We start from the raw sequence: 23823 nt of genomic DNA on the forward strand, positions 1-23823 counted from the left end.
TAGAATACAATTGGTGTCATAAGTTATTAATCAGCTAGTCTGTAACAGATCATTATTGAATAATCATAACAAAAAGTGTTTTTTGCACGATTGAAATACCGTCTTTTAGTTACCGCTATGTACAAAGCACAGAAATTTTAAAGCTTTAATTTTATAATTGCTACTAATTGATTATTATCAGGTTTGTTTGCTGACATGGATCAATCGTTCACAACAAAGTATGACAATGGTAATAAATAAATTTATTCAAGGGGATATAGACACAAATAAAAAACCTGGTGAATCTATACGAAGGTTAAACAAATGAAAATGTATGCAATTTTCGGCGATAGCTACATATCAAGGCTGAATAAATTTAATCACGGTGTACTTTACGACTTTAATAAGAAGTGTAAATTTTATGGAGTACCGGGCATGTCTACGCAGAGAAAGTTCGAACCAGAGTTCCAAAAAATGATGATGGATAAGCCGAAGTAAGTAAGATTAGTACAATCATGTATATGCTACTTGTAACTTACATATTTCATAAGACTGTACGTGCATATGTGCCGTAAATTTTGTCGAAAATGTTATATTTGCTTGTGTAATGAACTTATTATTATACAGCAGCATTCAATTGTAGGATTACTGAAATTCATAATTATTTTCCTTAATATTTTCAGGTACGTATTTTTGTTATTAGGAGGAAATGACATCAACAGAGAATGTGAAGTTATAGAAATAGTAAATAACATTGAACATATTGTGAAAAGACTGAAAAATAATGGCGTAGAAAGAGTATTTGTTTCCAGTATTGCTGCACGTGGTGCATTTCCGGCTTGGACTAGACTTGAAAAAACGAGGTTCGACAAGGTGCGCAGGGCCATTAACGGAAAACTGTTTATGGTGTACAAGGGAGACTTTGTAAATTTAGAAAAGAAACTTAAATTTCCGAAACACTATGACAAAGATTTAGTGCATCCGGGTTACAGTGAAGGTGGCATGAAAGTGTTGGGATATATTATAAAGACGTGCTTTTCAAAGTGCACTTGAAGTATTCATTTGAAATATACGTGCAATAAATCAGTTGTTACATACTTGGTCTTGTACATGTTATTTCAATTGCGAAATCTTTCTGATAAACATTATCGTTCATTGTCCAATTTATGATATCAGTATTGTCTTCAATAAATATGACAGATAAGACTTTAAACTAGATATTTCTTACTTTTTATAATTTTGTTCGATTTTAACATTTATGAAGACGAAATGAACCTTTTCATGCAAAATAAAAAAAAAAATTAAACAAGCTTGTACAAAAAAGAAATTTTACTTTTTTAAATTTACTATCTGAGCCGCGCGATGAGGAAACCATCAAAGTGGCTTTGCGACCGGCATGGATCCAGACCAGCCTGCGCGGAGTCAGGATTCATTCTGCTGGCTAACAGCTTCTAAAATTACAATAGACTGTGAGAGAGAACAGCATACGCAGGCTGGTCTTGAGCCATGCTGGTCGCAAAGCTACTATGTTGGTTTATCTCATGGCGCGGCTCAGTTATAACTTATAAGAGTAGACAACAGTTCATGTTGTAGAAAATTGACCCGAATGAAATACAGATAAAATTGTTACTAAAGTCACTATCAAAAAAGGTAAGACCATTTCTTTGCCACGAAAATGTTATACATAGGAAAAAATATTGAAAGTGACCAGCAAATGTTAAAAGTGACCAGCATTAAGTATGACTTCCAGACTTTTCATCCCAAGACTTTTCTTCCAAATACATTTTAACTCCGAATTAACAAACCCAGTTTGTTCTGTGACTTTTTTCTAAATTTGAATTTTGTTTATTATATTACTATCTGAAAAAATGTCATAATTTTGTTGTTTTATTTTAAACTATTCACAGGTGTTTTGATTTAATCAACACCTTTTGATTGACAAATAGACTTAACATGTATTAAAATATGGATTAATTTGCCAACCAATTATACATTATAATAATGCTTATTAGTTTAATTAAACAAGGTCACGTGTGTATGACCAGAATCCACCTACAAACCGAACTTTCCATAACCTGAATATACCTGTATTTCTTTAATCGTTGGTATTTTTCTATTTTTTCCCCCACAGAATTCAATCATATATAACACCGATATTTAGCATACAAATGGAAATAGAATACTTTCGCGCAAAACGGTTTACATGCGAAATTGAAATTTGGTGAGCACGCGGATTTTCGTATCATAACCGAAATGCAGCCGTCTGTTTTAAGAAAATGATTTCTTGTATGGTTATGGCAGATTTCATTCGTACTAGTATGTAACATACACAATTAATTCAAGGAAAATAAAATGCGCACGCGCAAAATTTGTCTTTTGGCGAGCGCACGGGGAATTTGCGCATTCATGAATGAATTTCCATGAGCTAAACCATTTATAAACAACTTTTTATCATTTTTGTATGATGTACAACCCTGTTAAATCAAACTTAACATAAATTAGTCTATTAATGTTACCTCTGTACACAAGGTTATAGCTTTGCGATCTTACGAAAATATTCTTTGCTTATGTGAATGGCCAAAAGAAGTGTAGATATCTCCAAGAAATAAACATTTATTTTTCTATCACAATTATCTTGTCCATTCGGCTTTATTTTGACATATTTTAAATACCCGTCATATACCTTACCATGCATTGATATTGGATATCGGACCGATTCAAGGAATATCCTTTGAAAAGTTCAAAGCATTCTAAAATCATTTATATTACGTTTCAAATATTAAAGAAATGTAGCAAATGATAAAAGTAGGGGTATTTTTAATTTCATTGACTCTATTATATCAGTCTTTAAGTAACTGAAATGCTTCTGAAACATGGCATACAACCCCTCAAAATAAATGGAATGTTAAATTAATAAAATATTAAAAACATTTTTAGTATGTTACCTAGGAGAGTTTGATTACATTACAATTACAGGATATATATCTTGAAATTGAAGATTCTTTATTAGTTAAAACGTGTAATACGGAATAATATATGTGAAATTTACGTGTTTAAAAAAAAAATAAGGAATTGATATTGCACGTGCCTGTTGCAATTAACCTTTACAGAAAAAAAACGCATTTCAATAAGAATATACCGACTTGCATTTGATACACACTGGAAAGACTTAATGTCATGACATGACATAATTGTTACTAAATTGATACAAGCTGACACATTTTTTCTCAAAAGATTTTAACACCGTACCAACTTCTAAAGACACGCATATTTCATTGGATGTTTAAAATACAATTCTAATGCACTATGCACGAGAATCTAATTTAGCTGATTTAGATTATGGGAAATATTCTTTTTACTGATTTAGTGAAATATAACCATGTCATACCTATATTTGAACAGATAACGGTTTAAAAATATCTATATATAATAAAATAAATACATACCTTGCGTAACCGTTCCATTCCCATGAAGTAATCAAATCTCGAGCCGTCGACTGTTCGGCAATGGACACAAATGTAGTCCACGTCAAGATTGCCCCACAGAGATAGCTCGTTCTCGGACACAGATTGACATTTACTGTGGAACCACAGTTTGCACGTAGCGCATTTTACACAGTCATTTGCACATTTAATCTTACATAGACCACAAGGATATCTCACAGCACGACTCTTAAATTCCATATTTAGAATATATTTAAGAACGAATAAGCACAAAGTGAACAGATATCACGAAGAGATCGAAGCAAATTTGGATGTACTAAGCATAAAGCAAAGACAATGAGGATGACCATTAGGAGTGTGCGATTTATATATCCCCTTACATTAACACCTTTATGGTTTCATATGGTTTCAAAGTGCCAAAACTGTTAACTGGGGTCAATGAGACCATCCTGACACCCAGGTGGCTCCTGGAGCACCTCTCCGACGCCTTGCTATGACATGTGGGGAATATACAATCACATGACATTTCGTACCATCGCAAAATACACAGGTTCTTATGTCAGCAACAAAAATTCCTTAAAATAAACTTTAAACGAAGTTTTTGCTGAAATATTTAGCAATTTAAAAAGATAATAAAAATCAAGTATATTTTTCTCTTTTAATCAACATTTACGTTATTTTTATGGGATACAAGCCTCCAGACCCACTAGCTAATCGCACCTTCTGTATACTTATAGAAAACGTCGTAAAAAAACTATTCACGTGCACAAAGCCGTCTGCTGCAGATTGATATCCATTCTAAAGAAAACAAAACCACATTGAACCATACTGAACCACAAAAAAACTATATATAAAACAGTAAGAACCTCTTCTTCAGCATCTAAGCTAAGGATATTTTTTTATAAATTTTAAATGAGATTGATTGTGAAGGCTTTTGAAAACAATTACATCGTGGTCACTTTATCACAATTTTGGCGGGAAACCATCACGCGCATTTCATGACCGACATTGTGTTTGCGGAATGGCCACTACAGTCTCTTTTCAGGTAATGTAGATAAACAGCGGAACTAATATTTCTTGTCCATTTCTGGCCCTGAGAATAATAATACTTTGAGGGCAACCTTTTTCTTTCATTTTATACAGATCTTCCGATAAAACTCGTAGACGCTACCACCGTAACGTTATAGCTTCAATGCCGCCGCAAAATCGTATGTTTTATGAGCTCAAAATTTCATAGTGTAAGACTTGAATTACAGATAGTAAACCAAAATCCTGAACTCCTGAAAATGCATTTGCTGCTGATGTTCTCCATATTATATTTAGCTTGAAGCAGGGGCGTGAAAACAATACATGCGCGTTTCATGATGTAAGTTTTTTGTTGTTGAATAACGCATTATTAGATGTGTGCATATTTTCCTGGTAACATATGCAAATTGATTTCGAAATCTAGAGGCTTATATTAATTACTTTAAGTAATTTTTCAGAAACGTAGACTACCTTAGCACACATTAGATTTCTATTTATGAAAGGAAATGTTTAGCTCGACGTCCGGGGATTGTTAGGTGAATGCTTTTACAACATGGACCCATATCACTCTCTATCCTACATAAAAAATTAAGTTAAAAAAAGAATAACACATCTAAACACTACGAAAATGAAATATGTTTTACACAACCACACATACCCAGACTGAGGTCCACCTGTCCCACATAGATCTAAACAACATGCTTAAATGATGATAACAATTTAGATTTTCTAGTTATTCTCGCAAGAATCTTAACTTGGTCAATTTATCATTTTTTTTTATTTAAACATATTTTATTTCAAACATATGTGCATATTACATTTTACTACAATATCAATATTATACATGTTGAAAAAGGATTAGATCCGAAAGCTAAGCTTATAAAGGTCTTCTCCTATATGGGATAACTTACAGTAAACTTGGCGGTATTACATAATTTGTTTGAAATGTATTTCTTTTATACAAATGTTTGCAAAAATATCAACATATCAGGTATAAAATGACGCAAGATATCTTTTCATATTTTATTCATTTATCTCTATGAGAAATATTAAATGATTAGTTAAAAGTAGCACTGGAATACATAAAAAAATAACTGGCCTATCTGCCTGTCTGCCTACCTACCTACTTACCTTCACAGAGTAGGTTTGGGAGACAGCAAAAAAGATTTTTTTTAATTGTGGCCCAACCAGTTATAATATTTTTATGTCATTTATTTATTTAGATACTGTACATGGATTCAAAGATAAATATAGCACGTATATATTTTCTGTAAGGTTAAAAGTTTATAGCAATCAAAGAAAGGCATATTTTAGAAATATCACAGCTCTTACTGTTATGGACATTATCAAATCGAAATTTTTATGATGAATTTAGGGTAATTAGTAAATTTCACAGTGAATTATTCTTACGATCACCACCTATGTAAGAATAATTGACCGTGATATTTGCAAATATTGAGCAATTTCAATTCAGCGCCGATTTTTGTAGTTAGTATTCATTATAGTCCATCAAAATGATATATTTATGTTAAAATATGTTAAATAAATGCATAATCTACAAAGATTTGGGTAGATCTGGGCAAGATTTGGGTAGATTTGGGTAAGATTTGGGTAGATTTGGGTATTTCGCGCCGCCGGACCCGTACCCCTAGATATTTCCTTTCTGTAAATTAATCAAATTTTTGGACGAATTTTCATCCCGTATATAGCGGGAACTATTACTGGATATTGCCGAATATTCATTATTTTCCTAATTATGATCCTAATGAGTAAACGCATTAATTCTTAACTCGTATGAAATAGGCCTGCAGGCAGGATGGAGACGACATTGATATTCGTAAGCGGCGTTTATCTAAGATGGTGGCACACGTAGATTATTTTTGAGGTTGGTGCTGAAATTTCGAAGATTTCATCTTTTTAAAGGTAATTAGTACCTATTTAGTGATTAATTAGCTGGAGTAATGGATGCTTTAAACTAAACTTTGTATGATTTTGTTTACCCGGACCTAAAGGGCGTAGACGTTAGCTTGTATGATTTTTTTGCAATTGCCTGTGATATCCCAGACTCACCAGATTCGACGCACATAACAGGCAACTTGGTCGCGCTTTTTCATTCAGTAACATACATGATTATTAGATGTTGCATGTGCACTAACCTTTTATGCATTGAATCATACCAATAACATCTTATTCTAAACAACTGACTGCCAGAAATCAAAAGGTAAACAACAACTAGTGTGGTGGGCCATACACACCTTTTTCGACGCATCTTACATGATACTTGTAATGAAGCTTTTGATTGGCTTAAATATTTGTGCAATCACTGCAAGTAATGTGCTACGCCATAACTGTCAGGGATGCTGTAACAAAACTTGACACAAAAGCAGATGCAATAGTTAATCAATAATGATATAAATAAATCTCAAAACGTTTAAACATTCATGAACATAAGAGGTCAAGAACATAAATAGTCACTCTGCTTTTTTAATACGCACTGTTTGATGTTTTTTCTTTCATTCTTCTGGACTGCAGTGTTTACAGAAGAAGTTGGCACATTTTGTTTTAGAGTCACTGGACCTATGCTCGCCCAGGCATATGCTCGCCCATTTTTTAATTTGATGCCAGATTGTGTAATAAAGATGCAAACTTTTATCAGATGTGTTGTTTATTTTTTGTACCCTTTGTGTCCCACTTTCTGTCCTCACTTTTGAAGAGTTTCCAGTTCCGGTCAAGGTCGACAGCAGACGAAAATAAAAGTGAAAGTGAAACCAAAAGTGAAAGTGGCCAAAAAGAAACATGACTTAAAATAAATATTTTCAAAAACACTGGTTAAAAACTGTTGCAAAACTAAAGGTTAAACATAGTATGAACTTTTTATGCAGTTTATTTCAAACTATCAGACCAAATAATGATTTTATATCAGCAAATATTCGTCGACTCCGGGCTGTCAAAATTGTTTTCGAAATGCTGCTTCCAGGGCAAAAACAATTACAGACAATTTTACCATCATCTTTCACATCTAGTTTATTTAAAGGTAATTAAAAATATGTTGTTTATGCAGTTTTGTGATTCGTCTCCACCCTACCCATAACTTCTAGGCAAGAATGCTGCATCATTAGTTTTTACAGTAAATACGTTTTGATAACTTTTATTATATAACCAGGGATCGAATTTAACGGTCGCTAACTCGCAAAATTCGAGTAAGAATAAAAAAATGCGAGTAGAAAATCATGGCACTCGAATATTTTTGCGATCACGTTCGAAAATCGGGGAATTCGCTCAAACTGTCCTTTTCTCTTTAAAAACTCCTTTCGGGCAGTTAATTTACCGATAATCACGTGACTGCTTATAGACGCTTGTCGCTTTATACAAAAGTAATTATCGGATATGTAAGTAAGCGTGTAGGCAATATTTGTTTTCATTTTGGACGTCTGTAATTTGCAAAATTCTGTGAAAATTGGAGAGGAAATAACATGTTTCTTGGTGCAAAAAGCCCGCGGACTCGAAAATGCTAGCAACACTACCAACTGTGACCTGAGAAAAACTTAAAAGATCAACGTCAGCCAAAAGTCCAAAGAATCATTAAAGTACTTTGGTTTGTATCGTACTTTCAAAACCAGAAAGTCCCAAGCCTGTCCGGACTGTGAACTTTTATATGAAACCAAACAACAACAAAACAACTTGAATTTAGCACGTAAACAGCTTTTAAATAATTGCTAGTGGAACCCATCATTTTGCTAGTGGAAAAAAATTGGCACTAGCAAAAATTTGCTAGTTGGAAAAAAAGTTAAATTCGATCCCTGATAACTATCATGCTTTTTGCGGGAGTAAATATGTTGTTGAGAATACTGATAGATTAGACTAAATGTTTATCTTGTCATTTAATACATAAATGGTTTTCTTTTAAAAATATACCACTGGGCGAGCATGGGTCCTGTCCACCTGGAAAAAGGATGGAAACAGTATAGTGGTGTTATGCCCGATTTTCAAAGTCCCGGATGTAAGTGTTTACTAAAAATTGGGTCATTTGAATGGGGCAATGCCTGGGTAGAACTAACGAGGCAAAGAAGTTGATATATAGTATTACAATAAAAATATTGCAATTTTAATGCCTTTTCTGGGCGAGGACTGGTCCAGTCAGTCTATACAAAACTTTAGATGGATCCAGTGTTCGCAGCCTGCTTGACTAGAGAAAAAAATTGAAGTGTGTAGTAATGATTGCATTGATATATAATGCGTACACCTTCCAAAAGTGTGCATAAAATAGTACGACTACATATGTCAATGGCAGTGAAGTGACCTTGATAGCACCAAAGTCGACTGCAGACGTACAACAAAATTTCCAGTATTTTTTTTTAATGTAAGCATCCACAAGAACGTTTTTATAATGGATGAAAATTTGCATTAGGAAAAACATTAAAAATCGTGTAAATGTTAGTTGATAAATATTTTCAAATCCTGAACTTTCCACCTTTTTACCGGTAAAATTAACCATGATGTTTTCTGTCATTACACCAAGTAATTACGTCATCGGAAACCCCAAGTTAATCGAAAACAATTTGATTATGCAAAAGCATATATTAAACAAAAATGGCATCGAAATATGTGTTCGTAAAATTTCGTGGTGCGATGATAGCAGCAACCGCAGGAAAGAGCTGCTACCACAGGAAAGATAACTCTTGCAAACAGCTGATGCACAATTTCCAAATGATGTGACCCCCCAAAAATTAAACTTTTTAAAAGACTTTTTAAACATAGCTTATTCTGTTGCATATAAGGTATTCTATATACTTTATGATTTTTAAGAAAGGGAAAGTATAGCAAAAAGCTGAAAGGTCTGAAACAGATTTCTGGGTACCTTGAATTGGAAAAGGTGGCATTTAATGCGATCAGGTGCGCATCCTCATGCATTATTTCCGGCATAAACAAAACATGACGGCTCAGAAAATTGCTTGCAAGCTGGGCTCGAGATTATGCTTTTTGCTCGCAGTCCAGTTTTTTAAGGCACTGGGCGATTGCTAATCTGAAACACTTTGCTTGGGTAAAAAATAATGGTGACTACTGAAAATCTGTTAAAATTTCAATAGATATGCCTCAAACCAGAGTGAGATAGATTATAACTGACATATTTACAAAAAATTGTAACCGCAACTTTATGACAACTAATCATACCTTTTACCAGCAATTACCTTATACACTAAAATATAGTATATAATAGTACATATAATGTTGATTACTGGATCCCAAGCCACTTCCTAATTTTTTGCTGGTGGCTAGAGAACCGGAACATGTTCCTGAGACAGCGAACTTATTCATCCGGAATCGGTTCTCTAGCCAAAGTACCTGCATAGCCTAGGGAACCAGAATTTTATTTCTAAGCATAAAGCTGCCCAAATTTACATTGTTTCTTGAGGTTAGTATCATGTTACTATCTAAATTATTTTACCCATTTCATCAAGCCACACCCTTGCATTTATCTGTATTTACTGTGTCTCCAAGAGTGTACTCGCCGCATATTGTCAGCCAAATTGTAATGATATAAACTAGTACAAATGAATGCAGAAATTATTGTCAGCATCAGAGCGAGCTGAAATATAGCCACCAGTATTAAAATTAATGGAAATGGTTAGGCTGTGTTGGTTACATTAGTACATGTACCTGTAGTAAACTAGTATTCTGATAAGTAATAGCTAGCAATATGTCTATAAGTAATTGTAAGTAGACGTTGTATTAACGGAACAGAGTGTTCACTTATGACAGGATAAATTTTGATATGAATGGATAAAATGTATTGATAGTGATGATTAAACCACAAGGACATTGAGACAGTGTAAAATAATTTCATGTCGCGTTCAAGCCACATAAAAGAGGAGGTGCTTTTTCCCTGTCCCCCCGCTCCCCATTCCCTCATCCATTATTTTGAGAAATCTTGTTGATATTTGGCATGAATGTTAACCTTGAGCAGTGAGACAGAGTGTCATGCACAAACATTAGGTTCCAATCTCAAAGGTCAAGGTCACAGAAGTCAAATGTCATGTTAGATTTTGTCCGGCCCATAACTTTGACATGCATTGAGAAATCTTGTTTATATATGATATGAATGTTTAACTCAATGAGACAGACTCTATCTAAAAGGTCAAGGTCACAGTTAAGGGCCAGAGGGCGGGGTCAACATTTTGCCAGTGGGCATCTTGTTTTCCAAAGCAGCCATTCTGAAATGATGCTGTCCAAGAATACAACACAACCACAGAATTAAAATTCCATATGCAAATTCAGATCTATGCTAGAGTAAATAAATTTGCTTTGACAGACTAATATTGTGAAAATCTGGCACTCATGTGTGCATAGTGTGGGCATGTTCCATGATTTTCAGCAGAGTTATGTCTCTTGATTCATCAAATTTTATCATCCAGTGCATACTGTGTGAACCATTATCATTGAATGCCTACATGTATTTAGCATATTGAAACTGAAAGTTTAAGGGTGTAAAACAATTGTCTTGATGATATCTAGGTCAAAGTCGAAACTGGATCACGTGCGGTCCAAAACTAGGTCCGTAGGTCTAAAAATAGAAAAACCTTGCGACCTCTCTAGAGGCTATACATTTCGATGGATCTTCATGAAAGTTAGTCAGAATGTTCACATTGATGAATTGATATCTAGAGGTCAAGTTTGAAACTGGGTCACGTGCCTTCAAAAACTAGGTCAGTAGGTCAAATGATATCAAAACCTTGTGACCTCTCTAGAGGCCATATTTTTCATAGGATCTGTATGAAAGTTGGTCTAAATGTTCATCTTGATATCTAGGTCAGATTAGAAACTGGGTCAACTGCAGTCAAAAACTAGGTCAGTAGGTCTAAAAATAGAATAACCTTGTGACCTCTCTAGAGGCCATACTTTTAAGTGGATCTTCGTGAAAATTGGTCGGAATGTTCACCTTGATGATATCTAGATAAAGTTCGAAACTGGGTCATGTGCGGTCAAAAACTAGGTCAGTAGGTCAAATAATAGAAAAACCTTGTGTCCTCTCTAGAGGCCATATTTTTCATGAGATCTTCATGAAAATTGGTGAGTATGTTCACCTTGATGATATCTAGGTCAAGATCAAAACTGGGTCACGTGCCTTCAAAAACTAGGTCATTAGGTCAGATAATAGAAAAACCTTATGACCTCTCTAGAGGCCATATTTTTCAATGGATCTTCATGAAAATTGGTCAGAATTTTTATCTTGATAATATCTAGGTCAAATTCAAAACTGTGTCACATGAGCTCAAAAACTAGGTCACTATGTCAAATAGTAGAAAAAACGACATCATACTCAGTTAAAAACTGGGTCATGTGGGGACAGGTGAGCGATTCAGGACCATCATGGTCCTCTTGTTTAAAGAAGAAAAAGGGAAAAAAAGTAGAGCTATTGCACTTGCCCCATTGTCAGCAGCAGCGTTGGTTAAAGTCTTCGATAAAGTCAAATATATCTCTGTTACTATTGTCTTGAAATTTAAAAATAGTTATTTACGGTACTATCAAAATCTACACAAGGAGAACAATCCCCATAACTCTGGTTTGAATTTTGACAAAGTTTTGCACCTTTTTAACAAAAATTTTTTTAAAGATTTTAATGAAGTCAAATATCTCTGTTACAATCAAAGCTCTTTACTTGAAACCTAAAACATAGTCATTTTCTGTCAAAGTCTACACGTTTTTCAAATCAAAGGAAACGCTTGCTAACAACCTAGAGGCTACATTTATGACCCTATCTTCATGAAACTTTGTCAAAATGTTTATCTTGATGATTTCTAGGCTAAGTTTGAAACTGGGTCATAAGGTCGGATCAGAGGAAAAGCTTTTTAACACTCTTCAGGCCACATTTATGGCCCTATCTTCATGAAACTTGGTCAGGATGTTTATCTTGATGATTCCTAGGCCAAGTTTGAAACTGGGTCATGTGGGGTAAAAAGCTAGGTCACCCAGTCAAATCAAAGGAAAAACTTGTTAACGCTCTTGTTCATTTGATGTGAATGAAACTTGGTCAGAATGTTTGTCTGCATGAAATATCGAATTAATTTTAATCTACAATGTAGGTCATGTGGGGTCAAAAACTAGATCACCAGGTCAAATAAAAGAATAAGCTTGTTTACATCCTAGGGGGTACATTTTTTAGTCTATCTTCATAAAATTTGGTCAGAATTTTGATTATCATGAAGTCTTGGACTATTTCAAATCTGGATCATGTAAGGTCAAAAACTAGGTCACTAGGTCAAATCATAGGAAAAGCTTGTATACACTATAGAGGCCAATTATTTGCTCCAATCTTCCCGAAACTTTGTCAGAATGTTTGTTTTCTTGAAATTATGGACAAGATAGAATCTGGGTCATGTGGGGCAAAAAACTAGGTAACTAGGTCAAATAAAAAACAGCTTGTTAACACTCAATAGGCCATGTTTTTTGGTCCAATCTTAATGAAAATTGGTCAGAATATTTGTCTCCACGAAATCACTAGGTAAAACATGTTTACACTGTTATGGTGTGTTACACAGGTGAGCGACCTAGGGCCATCTTGGCCATCTTGTTTATTACTGGCGGTAAGGAAAAAGCGAGACAACTTTTCTTTGGTACAACATGCATGTTTCATTCAATTTTTCAGTTTATTTTGACTTACCTCTACCTGGTAAAGAGTTTCTTGTGGACTTGTATTATATAGATATTTTAGGATTTATTTTCCTTTGTTGTTACTATAAATAACTTATAATTATGATAATTTTTTATTATCGTTAAAAAAATCCATATGAAAACAACTGTAGGTTTTTATATAAGCAAATTTTAACCCAAGTGTTTTGTTACAACATATTGTATAATATTGCTTAATATCATTGACAGAATGATATCGGTTCATTACATGTATGTTATACTGCAGTAGAGAAAATAAGTTGCCTTCCAATAGAGGACTTTGCATTGCATGGCAATACTTTATTCACTTGTTGCCCACCTGCTTAGCTCAATAGGGAGAGCATTGGTCAACGGATAGTGTTGTCTTGAGTTTGATTTCCGGGCGGGCGTATTTCCCTGATGACTTGATGAAAAACATTGTGTCTGAAATCATTTGTCCTCCACCTCTGATTCATGTGGGTAAGTTGGCAGTTACTTGCGGAGAACAGGTTTGTACAGGTACAGAATCAAGGAACACTGGTTAGGTTAACTGTCCTCCTTTACATAACTAAAATGCTGTTGAAAAACTTTGTTAAACCCAAAACAAATAAATTGTTCACTTGTTATTCGAAGGTTCTCTCAAAATGTTATTCCAATTTGGGCACTCAGTCTGTAGCTAAAAATAGACATATCTTTAACATGTTTAAACAACTTCTTCCCATGAAATGTTTGATGTATCTTCAATAATCATTGAATGTGATTTGTAATATAGTTATTGACTTATGTTGATGTTAATATGTGTGTTTACGGACCTATAAAAATGATATGTGTCCTCGGTCAGTATCATTTTTACAGGTCCGTAAAACACATAATGACCGAAACATAAGTCTATTATTGTTATATTATATGCCCTTCTCAAATGCACTTGCTTGACAGGCCCATATTTCATACGTATAAGAAAAAGTGGTATCGCAAGTCATTATCACGTTTGCGGGTCAATATCGCTTTTTGCGGACTCGCGCCTGCACCCGTTTCAACCAATCAAATGAGCGTATTTGAGAATGGTATATAATATACAGCATTAGTATAAAGTTCTCTCCAAATTGTATCAAAAAGGGGGAAAGTAGAAATATGTTAAAAACAGCTTCTTATCAAGAATTTATCTACATTAAATTTTAGAGCCTTGATATTTGGCATGTGGCATCATCCTATGGTCCTCTATAAAGATTGTTCAAATTGGGGTGAAAAGAGGCCCCGCCCTTGGAGTCCAAAGTTTTACATAGACTTGTATAGGAAAAAAGCTTTGAAAATCTTCTTGTCTGAAACCGCACAATCTAGGCCTTTGATATTTGGCATGAAGCATTGCATTGTGGTCCTCTACCAAGATTGTTCAAATTATTACCCTGGGATGAAAAGAGGCCCTGCCCGGGGGGAAGTGGGTGGGGGTGCTCTAGTTTTACATATACATATATAGGAAAAAACTTTAAACTCTTCTTGCCTAAAACTGCAAGGCATAGGTTTTTGATACTAGTATTTGGTATGTTACATTGCCTAGTGTTCCTCTACCAGAATTGTTCAAATTATGCCCCTGGGGTGAAGGGAGGCCATGTCCTGGCGGTCCCAAATTAAACATAGACATAGAGGAAAAAAAAGCAAAATCTTCTTGTCTGAAAGTCTAAGGCCTGAATCCTTTGATATATGATATGTAGCATTGCCTAGTGGATCTCTAACAAGATTGTTCAAATTGTAGTCCTGGGTTGAAAAGAGGACCTGCCCCGGGGGTCACTTATTATATTAGTTATATAGGAATAATACTTCAACAATTATCAGGTCATATTTCCTAGATTGTTTTAGTTGTAATTACCTGATGACCCAAAATGATTAGGGGGTCACCTGACTGTGACCTTGACCTACTGGCCTACTTACATATACTGGGTTTTTTTTCAGATACAGTCTTGAAATTTAGTTGACATGTAGTTTTGCACACCAATTTTAAAAATGACTTTCAATGACCATGAATGTGACCTACTGATGTACTTTCTTAATATTTTAGCATCAGTTTGATATTTGAAACATGTAGCTCATATTACTCAGGTGAGCGATCCAGGGTCATCGTGGCCCTCTTGTTTTAGTAATTGCTTCATAATTCTAGTATCAAGGTAGCGCAACAAGCATGCTTGTAAATTTTAGTAGCCTGACAGAATTGGCAGCCCCTGGGCTGAGATGGTATTTCTTAAACTTATACTTCCTGTCAGGCGGTGTATATTTTGCAAGTAAGAAATTACAAGAAGCAGAGTAACATGTGATTGACAGGATAGTTTTCATTGAAGCTGGAAATCTGGGTTGAAGAATTTTTCGCTTTGAAATGAAAGTATGACATAGACAAGAATGTTTAGATAGCTGTCGCATAAAAATAAAAATGCGTGTTCCCTATTAGCAAACGTCCAGAAATAGGGTATGTTTCTATTAAAATATTGTACACAGCATGGACAAGAAAATGTAAAGAAGTATTGCCTTTATCTTAGCCTTTAACTTTTAGCCGGCTAAATTTCTAAAGATGGACTGGTTCATTATGGAATTTGGGAAATACCATTTATTATTTGAAAGGGTGTTTAGTGAAAATATACTGGCATAATAGCAAACAGTGAAGACCATGATCAGCCTGCAGACTGGCAGAATCGGTTGCCGCCTGCAGGCTGAAGGTTCAAGAAACTCATTGTTACAGGATTTGGTCAGTTTTGAATGATGATCAAAAACAATCTTTCAGAACATAAAAAATTATTTCCAGTTCAAATGAGAACTGTGGATAAGTTGCCCTAAAATGAAAGGAATTCAGGGCTTTTCGTCAGGAAATTGGGAAGAGGCCTAGGCCTTTCAAATTGGGAAATTTATGCGCGACAGTTGTCTATTTTGGGAAAAATAATCATCAGGAAGTAAACACAGAAAGACGAATTAAATTTATCTCCCCTGAAACACGGACTAAAATCCAGGCCATGGAACATAATGGATTAGACTTGTTATATGTCACACGTGGTTCTGGGCAGTTACGCTATAGTGCAACAAAAAATCAATACCAAACGCTTCCTCTGGAAATACTAAAGTGTAAACAAAATCTTAACCATCTGTTGGCATGACTTTGGGAAATCTTACCTTGTATTCTGGGAAATATCTCTGCCACAGTTGGGAAAAAATAGTATATTTTTGGAATCGGGAAGTGGCCTTATACAGGCCTCTGTTATATAAGGATGAAAAGCCCAGGAATTGAACAATCTGGTTCATTCTCTAAAGGTTATTTTTTATCTTTTGTAGGTCTATGTTGATGGCAGACCAAGTCCCATTTGTAAATGGTTATTTTGAAATCAGACAGTGTTAGGAAAAATCATTGACAAGTTTTAGTACAGATACAGAACATTAAAACTTAACTACACTGCAGGAGGAATTATGTACCAGAACGATATTCCTTGTACTTTTAATAACGGTGACACTATGAAACCCAGAATAAAACAGATAGGTCAGAAGATTTTTAAGTGTAATTTTTGCAGCTATAAAAGTAATATAAGCACTAATCTAAAGACACATGTTGGAATACATACAGGAGAGACGCATGTAAAATGTGACATTTGTGATTATGGATGTCATTCAAGTAGTGTTCTAAAAAAACATATGAGGAAGCATGTGAAACCCTTTAAATGTGATGTTTGTGATTATGCATGTGCTACAAATCATCGTCTGCGGTCACATACGAGGATTGTTCATTTAGGAGTGAAACGCTTTAAATGCGGCATTTGTGAATATTCATCTGATTCAAATAGTCGTTTGCAGACGCATATCAGGATTCATACTGGAGAGGTACCGTTTAAATGTGATGTTTGTGATTATGCATGTAAGTCAAATGAGCAGCTGAAGAGACATAATATGATTGTTCATACAGGAGAGAAACCCTTTAAATGTGATGTTTGTAATTTTGCATGTAATGTGAGAGGTAATCTAAAGGCACATTACAGAATACATACAGGAGAGAAACGCTTTAAATGTGATCTTTGTGATTTTGCTTGTAATGCAAAAGCTAATCTAACGGTACATTACAGAAGACATACAGGAGAGAAACCCTTTAAATGTGATGTTTGTAGTTATGCATGTAATTCAATGAGTAATCTATGCAAACATGTGAGAACACATTCAAGAGGGAACCCTTCAGACATGAAACCTGTGATTAGTACTAGTATGTTAGTCAAGCCGTGATGTTAATAGACATATGAAACACATCTATTAGAGAAATACTTAAAATGTGATGTTTGTGATTATGCATTGCAGCAAGTTATCAATGCAATTATATTGAAATAATGTGAGAAAACATTCAGGAGAGAAACACTTTGAAGGTGATATTTGTAGTTATGCATGTTGTATGGTCAGTTGTCTTTAGCAGGATTTCCTTTGGGTCAATTTCACTTTGTGCTAACAATTCGCCAATCAGAAAAAATGTTTTTGGCATCACATTACACAAGTAACGTATCTAGAATACAGTATTAGTCCATGAGCTGTATACACCTAAATATATTACAATGATAATGTTTTCTTGGGAAAACGTTGCCAGAAAGTCATTTTGAAAATGTTTTGCCCATGTGACAAAGAGCTGTTAACAAGGTCATAAACAGCATTTTGACATGACTTGTGCATTGCTTCTAGGATGGCATTTTTAAAAAAAAAATCCTTATCAATGATTGGCTGTCTTTTAGGCAATTGAATAACCTTTGAGAAAATTTTTATTTCTGAATCAAAGCTCAGTTGCCAGCGGTTCATGCACAACAAGCAGGCAATGGTTTATGAAGCTGTAGTTATTTTTATGCCCCCGAAGGGAGGCATATAGTTTTTGAACCATCTGTCAGTCTGTCGGTCTGTCCGCAATTTTCGTGTCCGGTCCATATCTTTGTCATCGATGGATGGATTTTCAAATAACTTGGCATGAATGTGTACCACAGTAAGACGACGTGTCGTGCGAAAGACCCAGGTCCGTAGCTCAAAGGTCAAGGTCACACTTAGACGTTAAAGGTCATTTTTCATGAAAGTTGTCGTGTCCGGTCCATATCTTTGTCATCGATGGATGGATTTTCAAATAACTTGGCATGAATGTGTACCACAGTAAGACGACGTGTCGCGCGCAAGACCCAGGTCCGTAGCTCAAAGGTCAAGGTCACACTTAGACGTTAAAGGTCATTTTTCATGATAGTGCATTCGTGTCCGGTCCATATCTTTTGTCATCCATGGATGGATTTTCAAATAACTTGGCATAATGTGTACCACAGTAAGACGACGTGTCGGTGCGAAAGACCCAGTCCGTAGCTCAAAGGTCAAGGTCACCTTAGACCGTTAAAGGTCATTTTTCATGAAAGTTGGGCGTGTCCGGTCCATATCTTTGTCATCCATGGATGGATTTTCAATAACTTGCATGAATGTGTACCACAGTAAGACGACACGTGTCGCGTGCAAGACCCAGGTCCGTAGCTCAAAGGTCAAGGTCACACTTAGACGTTAAAGGTCATTTTTCATGATAGTGCATTCGTGTCCGGTCCATATCTTTGTCATCCATGGATGGATTTTCAAATAACTTGGCATAAATGTGTACCACAGTAAGACGACGTGTCGCGTGCAAGACCCAGGTCCGTAGCTCAAAGGTCAAGGTCACACTTAGACGTTAAAGGTCATATTTCAACATAGTGCATTGATGGGCGTGTCCGGTCCATATCTTTGTCATTCATGCTTGGATTTTAACACTATTGGGCATGGATGTGTACCACAGTAAGACGACGTGTCGCGCGCAAGACCCAGGTCCGTAGGTCAAAGGTCCTAAACTCTAACATTAGCCATAACTATTCATTCAAAGTGCCATCGGGGGCATGTGTCATCCTATGGAGACAGCTCTTGTTTCTTTTTTTTATCACACCTTTAACCTTTCCATGAACATTAATCAACATGCAAAGTTGTATCCTACCTCAGTGGCCAAGTGGTTAAGGTCTCTGATTAAAATCACTTTCCCCTTACTGATGTGGGTTCGAGCCTCACTCTGGACGTTGAATTCTTCATGCGGGGAAGGTATCCAACTGGCATATGGTTCTACCCAGGAAACCCCCATCCCCCCCCACTTTTCCGTGATGAAATAATGCACGGAGGGGCATCTGAGGTCTTCCACCACCATAAAAGCTGGAAAGTTGCCATAAGATCTATCATTGTGTTGATGTGACGTTAAACACAACAAAATCAAATCAAACTTCCTCGCTTCTCACCAAGTCACCCCCACCATCCTCATCATGCACCCCCCACTTTTTTTCCGATCAATATTCACCTGGACACCCCCATTCGTTCCTTTGTCAGATATATTTCTTTGCCATTCCTCACCACAAACCCATTTGGTATGGGATAACAATATCAAATTTGCTTTTTTTCACTTACAGTGCTTTCAACATTTGCAGTCTGTTCTTTGGGGGGAGGGGGGTGTTGCAGACACATTTTCAGCTGGTTTAGCTTTTCTTTTCTTTCCTTTGTGAAGTTTTTCTTCTTGTATGTTTATAAGCCTGTTTTGAAAAAACAGAACATATGTGACGGTGCTTGCATCTGTCCGTCAGTCTGTCCATCTGTAATAATTTGTGTCCAGAGCATAGCTGTATAACCATTAAAGGTATTGGCTTTAAATTTGGCTTATAAATAAGTAGATGGCGAGGAGACGACATGCAGAGCCCGTAAATCAACTCAAGATCAAAGGTCAAGGTCACAAATTGAGCTAAAAGGTCACAACTGTCCATCATACTTAAAAAATCATTTATTTTCTTGCCCTTTTGTATCCTGTCACTACAACAATGTACATATAGACCCCCTCCCCCCTGCCATTACCTCGCTCACCCACGTGCACTCTGCTTGATGGCATAGTATGTTTGGAAGTTTCTAGCTGTCAGATAATTGGTAGCTGAGCCTCTAGCAGTCCTGTAACCATATCATCATCTTAGCCTTTTCTTCTAATGAAATGATAAAATGTATCATTTTCGTTTGCTCAACATGCTCAGTATAGCGATACTTATTTGCCAAGAAAAAATGGCTGAATTCAAACCATAATCTCAGTATTTAACGAGTGAATGAAGTATTGCCATGCAATACAAAGTACTGGAAGGTAGCCCACCTGCTTAGCTCAGTAGGGAGAGCGTTGGTGTACGGATCGGGATCGCCGGGTCGCACGTTCGATTCCTGTGCCGGGCGTATGTTCTCCATGACAGTTTGATAAAAGACATTGTGTCTGAAATCATTCGTCCTCCACCTCTGATAATTCATGTGTGGAAGTTGGCAATTACTTGTGGAGAACAGGTTTGAACTGGTATAGAATCCAGGAACACTGGTTAGGTTAACTGCCCACCGTTACGTAACTGAAATACTGTTGAAAAACTGCGTTAAACGCAAAACAAACAATCAAAACTTACTGGAAGGCACCTAAATTGTCTCTACTGCAATATAACATAATGAATCAATATCTGTCAATAATGTAAAAACAATACTGTACTTATATATAATATATATATATACAATATGTTATAACAAAACACTTAGATTAAAATTTGCATATACAAAAACCTACAGTTGTTGTTTATTTCATAACATCTATTAATATAAACAAGAGTGCCAGAATGTCACAATGTACAGTCCGTGTCTGATAACTTCGGAGTGACGTCATGTTTGTTTATGTTTTCTGGACTTATAAAACTAACAAAAAAGGTAAAGCAGCTTACATAAACAATAATATAGGGTATATTTTATGGCAACACGTCTGTTAGTCCCAGTAGCTCAGTGGTAAGCAGTGTTCATTCCAGAAATTTTTTAAGTGGGGTCAAAGGGCCCCATTGAGGCAAAAAGTTGGGGACATTTGAAAAAAAACAGGGGCCGTGAAAGAAAAACTTGATTTACTTGAAATGAAAGGCTATATTTTTAACACTTTTCTTACATCAGTGTTCAAAGTATTACTTTCACCGTTCTTAAAACATAATTACAAGTCATAATATTTTTATCTTTATTTAAACCTAACCACAGTTCCGACACTGGCGACAGCTATTTACTATGGAATGAATGTTTGTCGCCTGATTCTTGCATAGTGGTTACACTATTGAGCAATCTAGCGGTCTGGGACATGTCATTGGATTTCTTTTTTCTTCAAATTGCAACATTTACTACATGTTTTTCCGCCATTGCATAGCAACATTGAAAACTATCTGTTGTTAGGCGACCGGAGACTGGCTACTATTTAAACACCGACCAATGAAAATGTGCGTTACGTCATCGGAAGAGTCATATTCGATTCACAGCTGGAAGTCGGCGCATGATACGGCTACTCGTAAACGGATTGAATATTTTGTTTTCTGAAAAAGTGCGCCCCCAATGGGTGCTATATGGAAAACATTTATGCGCCAATACGGTAAAATACGCGCCAATGGCCCCATGGCGAGGCCTAGAATGAACACTCACACAGGGTAAGCATTGATGTTTGAAATGTCGAATTTTGCGGGCCGTAGGTTCGAATCCAGTTGTGTTTTTTTCTTCTGAGTTTCTCTTTCAGGGTAACCACCATAATCATTCATTTTTCCTGGAATTTATTAATATATTTAGATAGAAATATTATTAAATTAATTTCTGTTTAAAGGGTTTAAAGGTGACACTGCATCAGAATGTGGATATTATTCTGAGACGGACACTGCATCCGAATCCGAATCAGCCTCTTGTGCTTGACATGTACTGTTATGATATTTTTGTATTTGTTTGATACATTTGTATGATATAAAAAAGAAATATATAAATGAAAAGAGAAAAAGAAAAAAAGAAAGAAAATTCATCTTTGAAAAAAATGTAATTAAAACATAAATAAAAAAAAACAAAGATTTAAAAAACTATAAATCACGATGGGATTCGAACCAATGCGACAATGGAAATAAAAAGAATCGGGCATGTAAGGCTAACACTCTACGGCCAGTACTAATCTTCTACTACAAAGTAAGCATTCCAGTTTGTAGTATAATATAGAAGTGTGTACTTCGATAATGATAATTATCGATTACCCTCCTGACTTGGACTTGTCCAAATAGTCACTCCGAAGTTATCAGCTACAGACTGTAATGCCCGTCATAGCTCTTTCTTTACACTAGCACCTGTATTTTCGTATGGATTGTTTGGCCAATTATAAAAAAATATGTTATTTATAGTAACAACAAAAGGACAAAGAAAAGTTGATCCTTATTAAAAATTCTATGTAATGAAAGTCCATAAAACACTTGACCAGGTAGAGATAGGTAAAAAAACACTTAATATTTGATGTAACATGCATGTTATACCACAGAAAAATTGTCTCGAGCTTTCCCTACGGTCAGTAATAAAAATTTACAATATGAGCTATTTATAGTAATAACAAAGGGAAATAATTCTAAAAACAAGGATGCCTCATGGTGATGAACATTTGTGCCAAGTTACATCAAAATCCCTCCATGCATGAAAAGAAATGCTTCGGATAAAGTCATTCTTGAATTTGACCTTTGACCTCTATGTGTGACCTTGACCTTAGACCTAGGGACCTGGTTCTTGCACATGACAATCCGTCTCATGTTGTTGAACATTTGTGCCAAGTCACATCAAAATCCATCCATTCATGAAGAAGAAATGCTTCGGACAAAGCCATTCTTGAATTTGACTTTTAGACCTTTAAGTGTGACCTTGACCCTAGACCTAGGGACCTGGTTCTTGCGCATAACAATGCGTCTCATGGTGATGAACATTTGTGCCAAGATACATCAAAATCCCTCTATGCATGAAGAAGAAATGCTCCAGATTATGTCATTCTTGTATCTGACCTTTGGCCTTTGTGACTTTGACCTTAGACCTAGGGACCTGGTTCTTGCGCATGACATTTCATCTCCTGGTGGTGAACATTAGTGCCAAGTAATATTGAAATCCCTTGAAGGATAGTGATCTCCAAGTCTGAACTTGACCTTTGAGCTAGGGTTCTGGGTGTTACACATGACAAGACGTCTTATCATGTGAAACATTTGTGCCAAGTAATACTTAAATCCCTTGATGGATTCCAAGAGTTCTGGACCAGACAGGAAAATACCCTGTTGACCTTTGACCTCGAATTGTGACCTTGACTTTTAAGCTAGGTGTCTGGATTTTACACGTGACAAGTCGTCTCATCACGGGGAACATTTGTGCCAAATAATATTAAATTCCCTTTATGAATGACAAGAGTAATTGACCAGACTTGAAACAGACCCTGTTCATGCCATGTTAACATTTGACTGCGAAGTGTGACCTTGACTTTTAAGCCGGATTCTGGATTTTGCATGTAACACGTCTCATCAAGGGGAACATTTGTGCCAAGTAATAATAATGAATGACAGAGTTATGGACTGGACATGAAATTCAAGAAGGATGGAATGACGGACGGAAAAGCGCATTCCTATAGTTTTGGGGACTAATAACTGTATTTCAACTAGTAAAGACGGTAGTGGGAATTTACAGAAGACATACAGGAGGGAAACACTTTAAATGTGATGTTTGTGATTTTGCTTGTAATGCAAAAGATAATCTAAAGGTACATTACAGAAGACATACAGGAGAGAAACCCTTTAAATGTGATGTTTGTGGTTATGCATGTAATTCAATGAGTAATCTAAACATGCATATGAGAACACATACAAGAGAGAACCCT

At 35.7% G+C, this 23823-nt stretch overlaps 3 protein-coding genes across 3 annotated transcripts in view; all 3 read left to right on the plus strand.

Annotated features, from left to right (window-relative positions):
* The first annotated feature begins 281 nt into the window (after positions 1-281).
* On the plus strand, positions 282-2045 carry LOC128558010 (uncharacterized). Its single transcript, XM_053546749.1, has 2 exons — positions 282-473; positions 663-2045. The coding sequence occupies exons 1-2, from the start codon at positions 304-306 to the stop codon at positions 1030-1032; spliced, it is 540 nt and encodes a 179-aa protein (XP_053402724.1). The 5' UTR covers positions 282-303; the 3' UTR covers positions 1033-2045.
* A 4088-nt stretch (positions 2046-6133) lies between these two features.
* Positions 6134-23823, plus strand: part of LOC123539466 (zinc finger protein 836-like) — a 31076-nt gene continuing 13386 nt past the window's right edge. Inside the window, exon 1 of the mRNA XM_053545266.1 lies at positions 6134-6371. The gene's annotated coding sequence lies outside the window, so the exon portion shown is untranslated. The remainder of the gene's footprint in view (positions 6372-23823) is intronic.
* LOC123522938 (zinc finger protein 64-like) lies at positions 16758-17336 on the plus strand. Its single transcript, XM_045300477.2, has one exon. It carries the CDS (start codon positions 16758-16760, stop codon positions 17334-17336), a length of 579 nt encoding a protein of 192 aa, XP_045156412.2.

Source organism: Mercenaria mercenaria, chromosome 1 (assembly GCF_021730395.1).
Source record: "Mercenaria mercenaria strain notata chromosome 1, MADL_Memer_1, whole genome shotgun sequence".
In the NCBI taxonomy this organism is placed as follows: domain Eukaryota; kingdom Metazoa; phylum Mollusca; class Bivalvia; order Venerida; family Veneridae; genus Mercenaria; species Mercenaria mercenaria.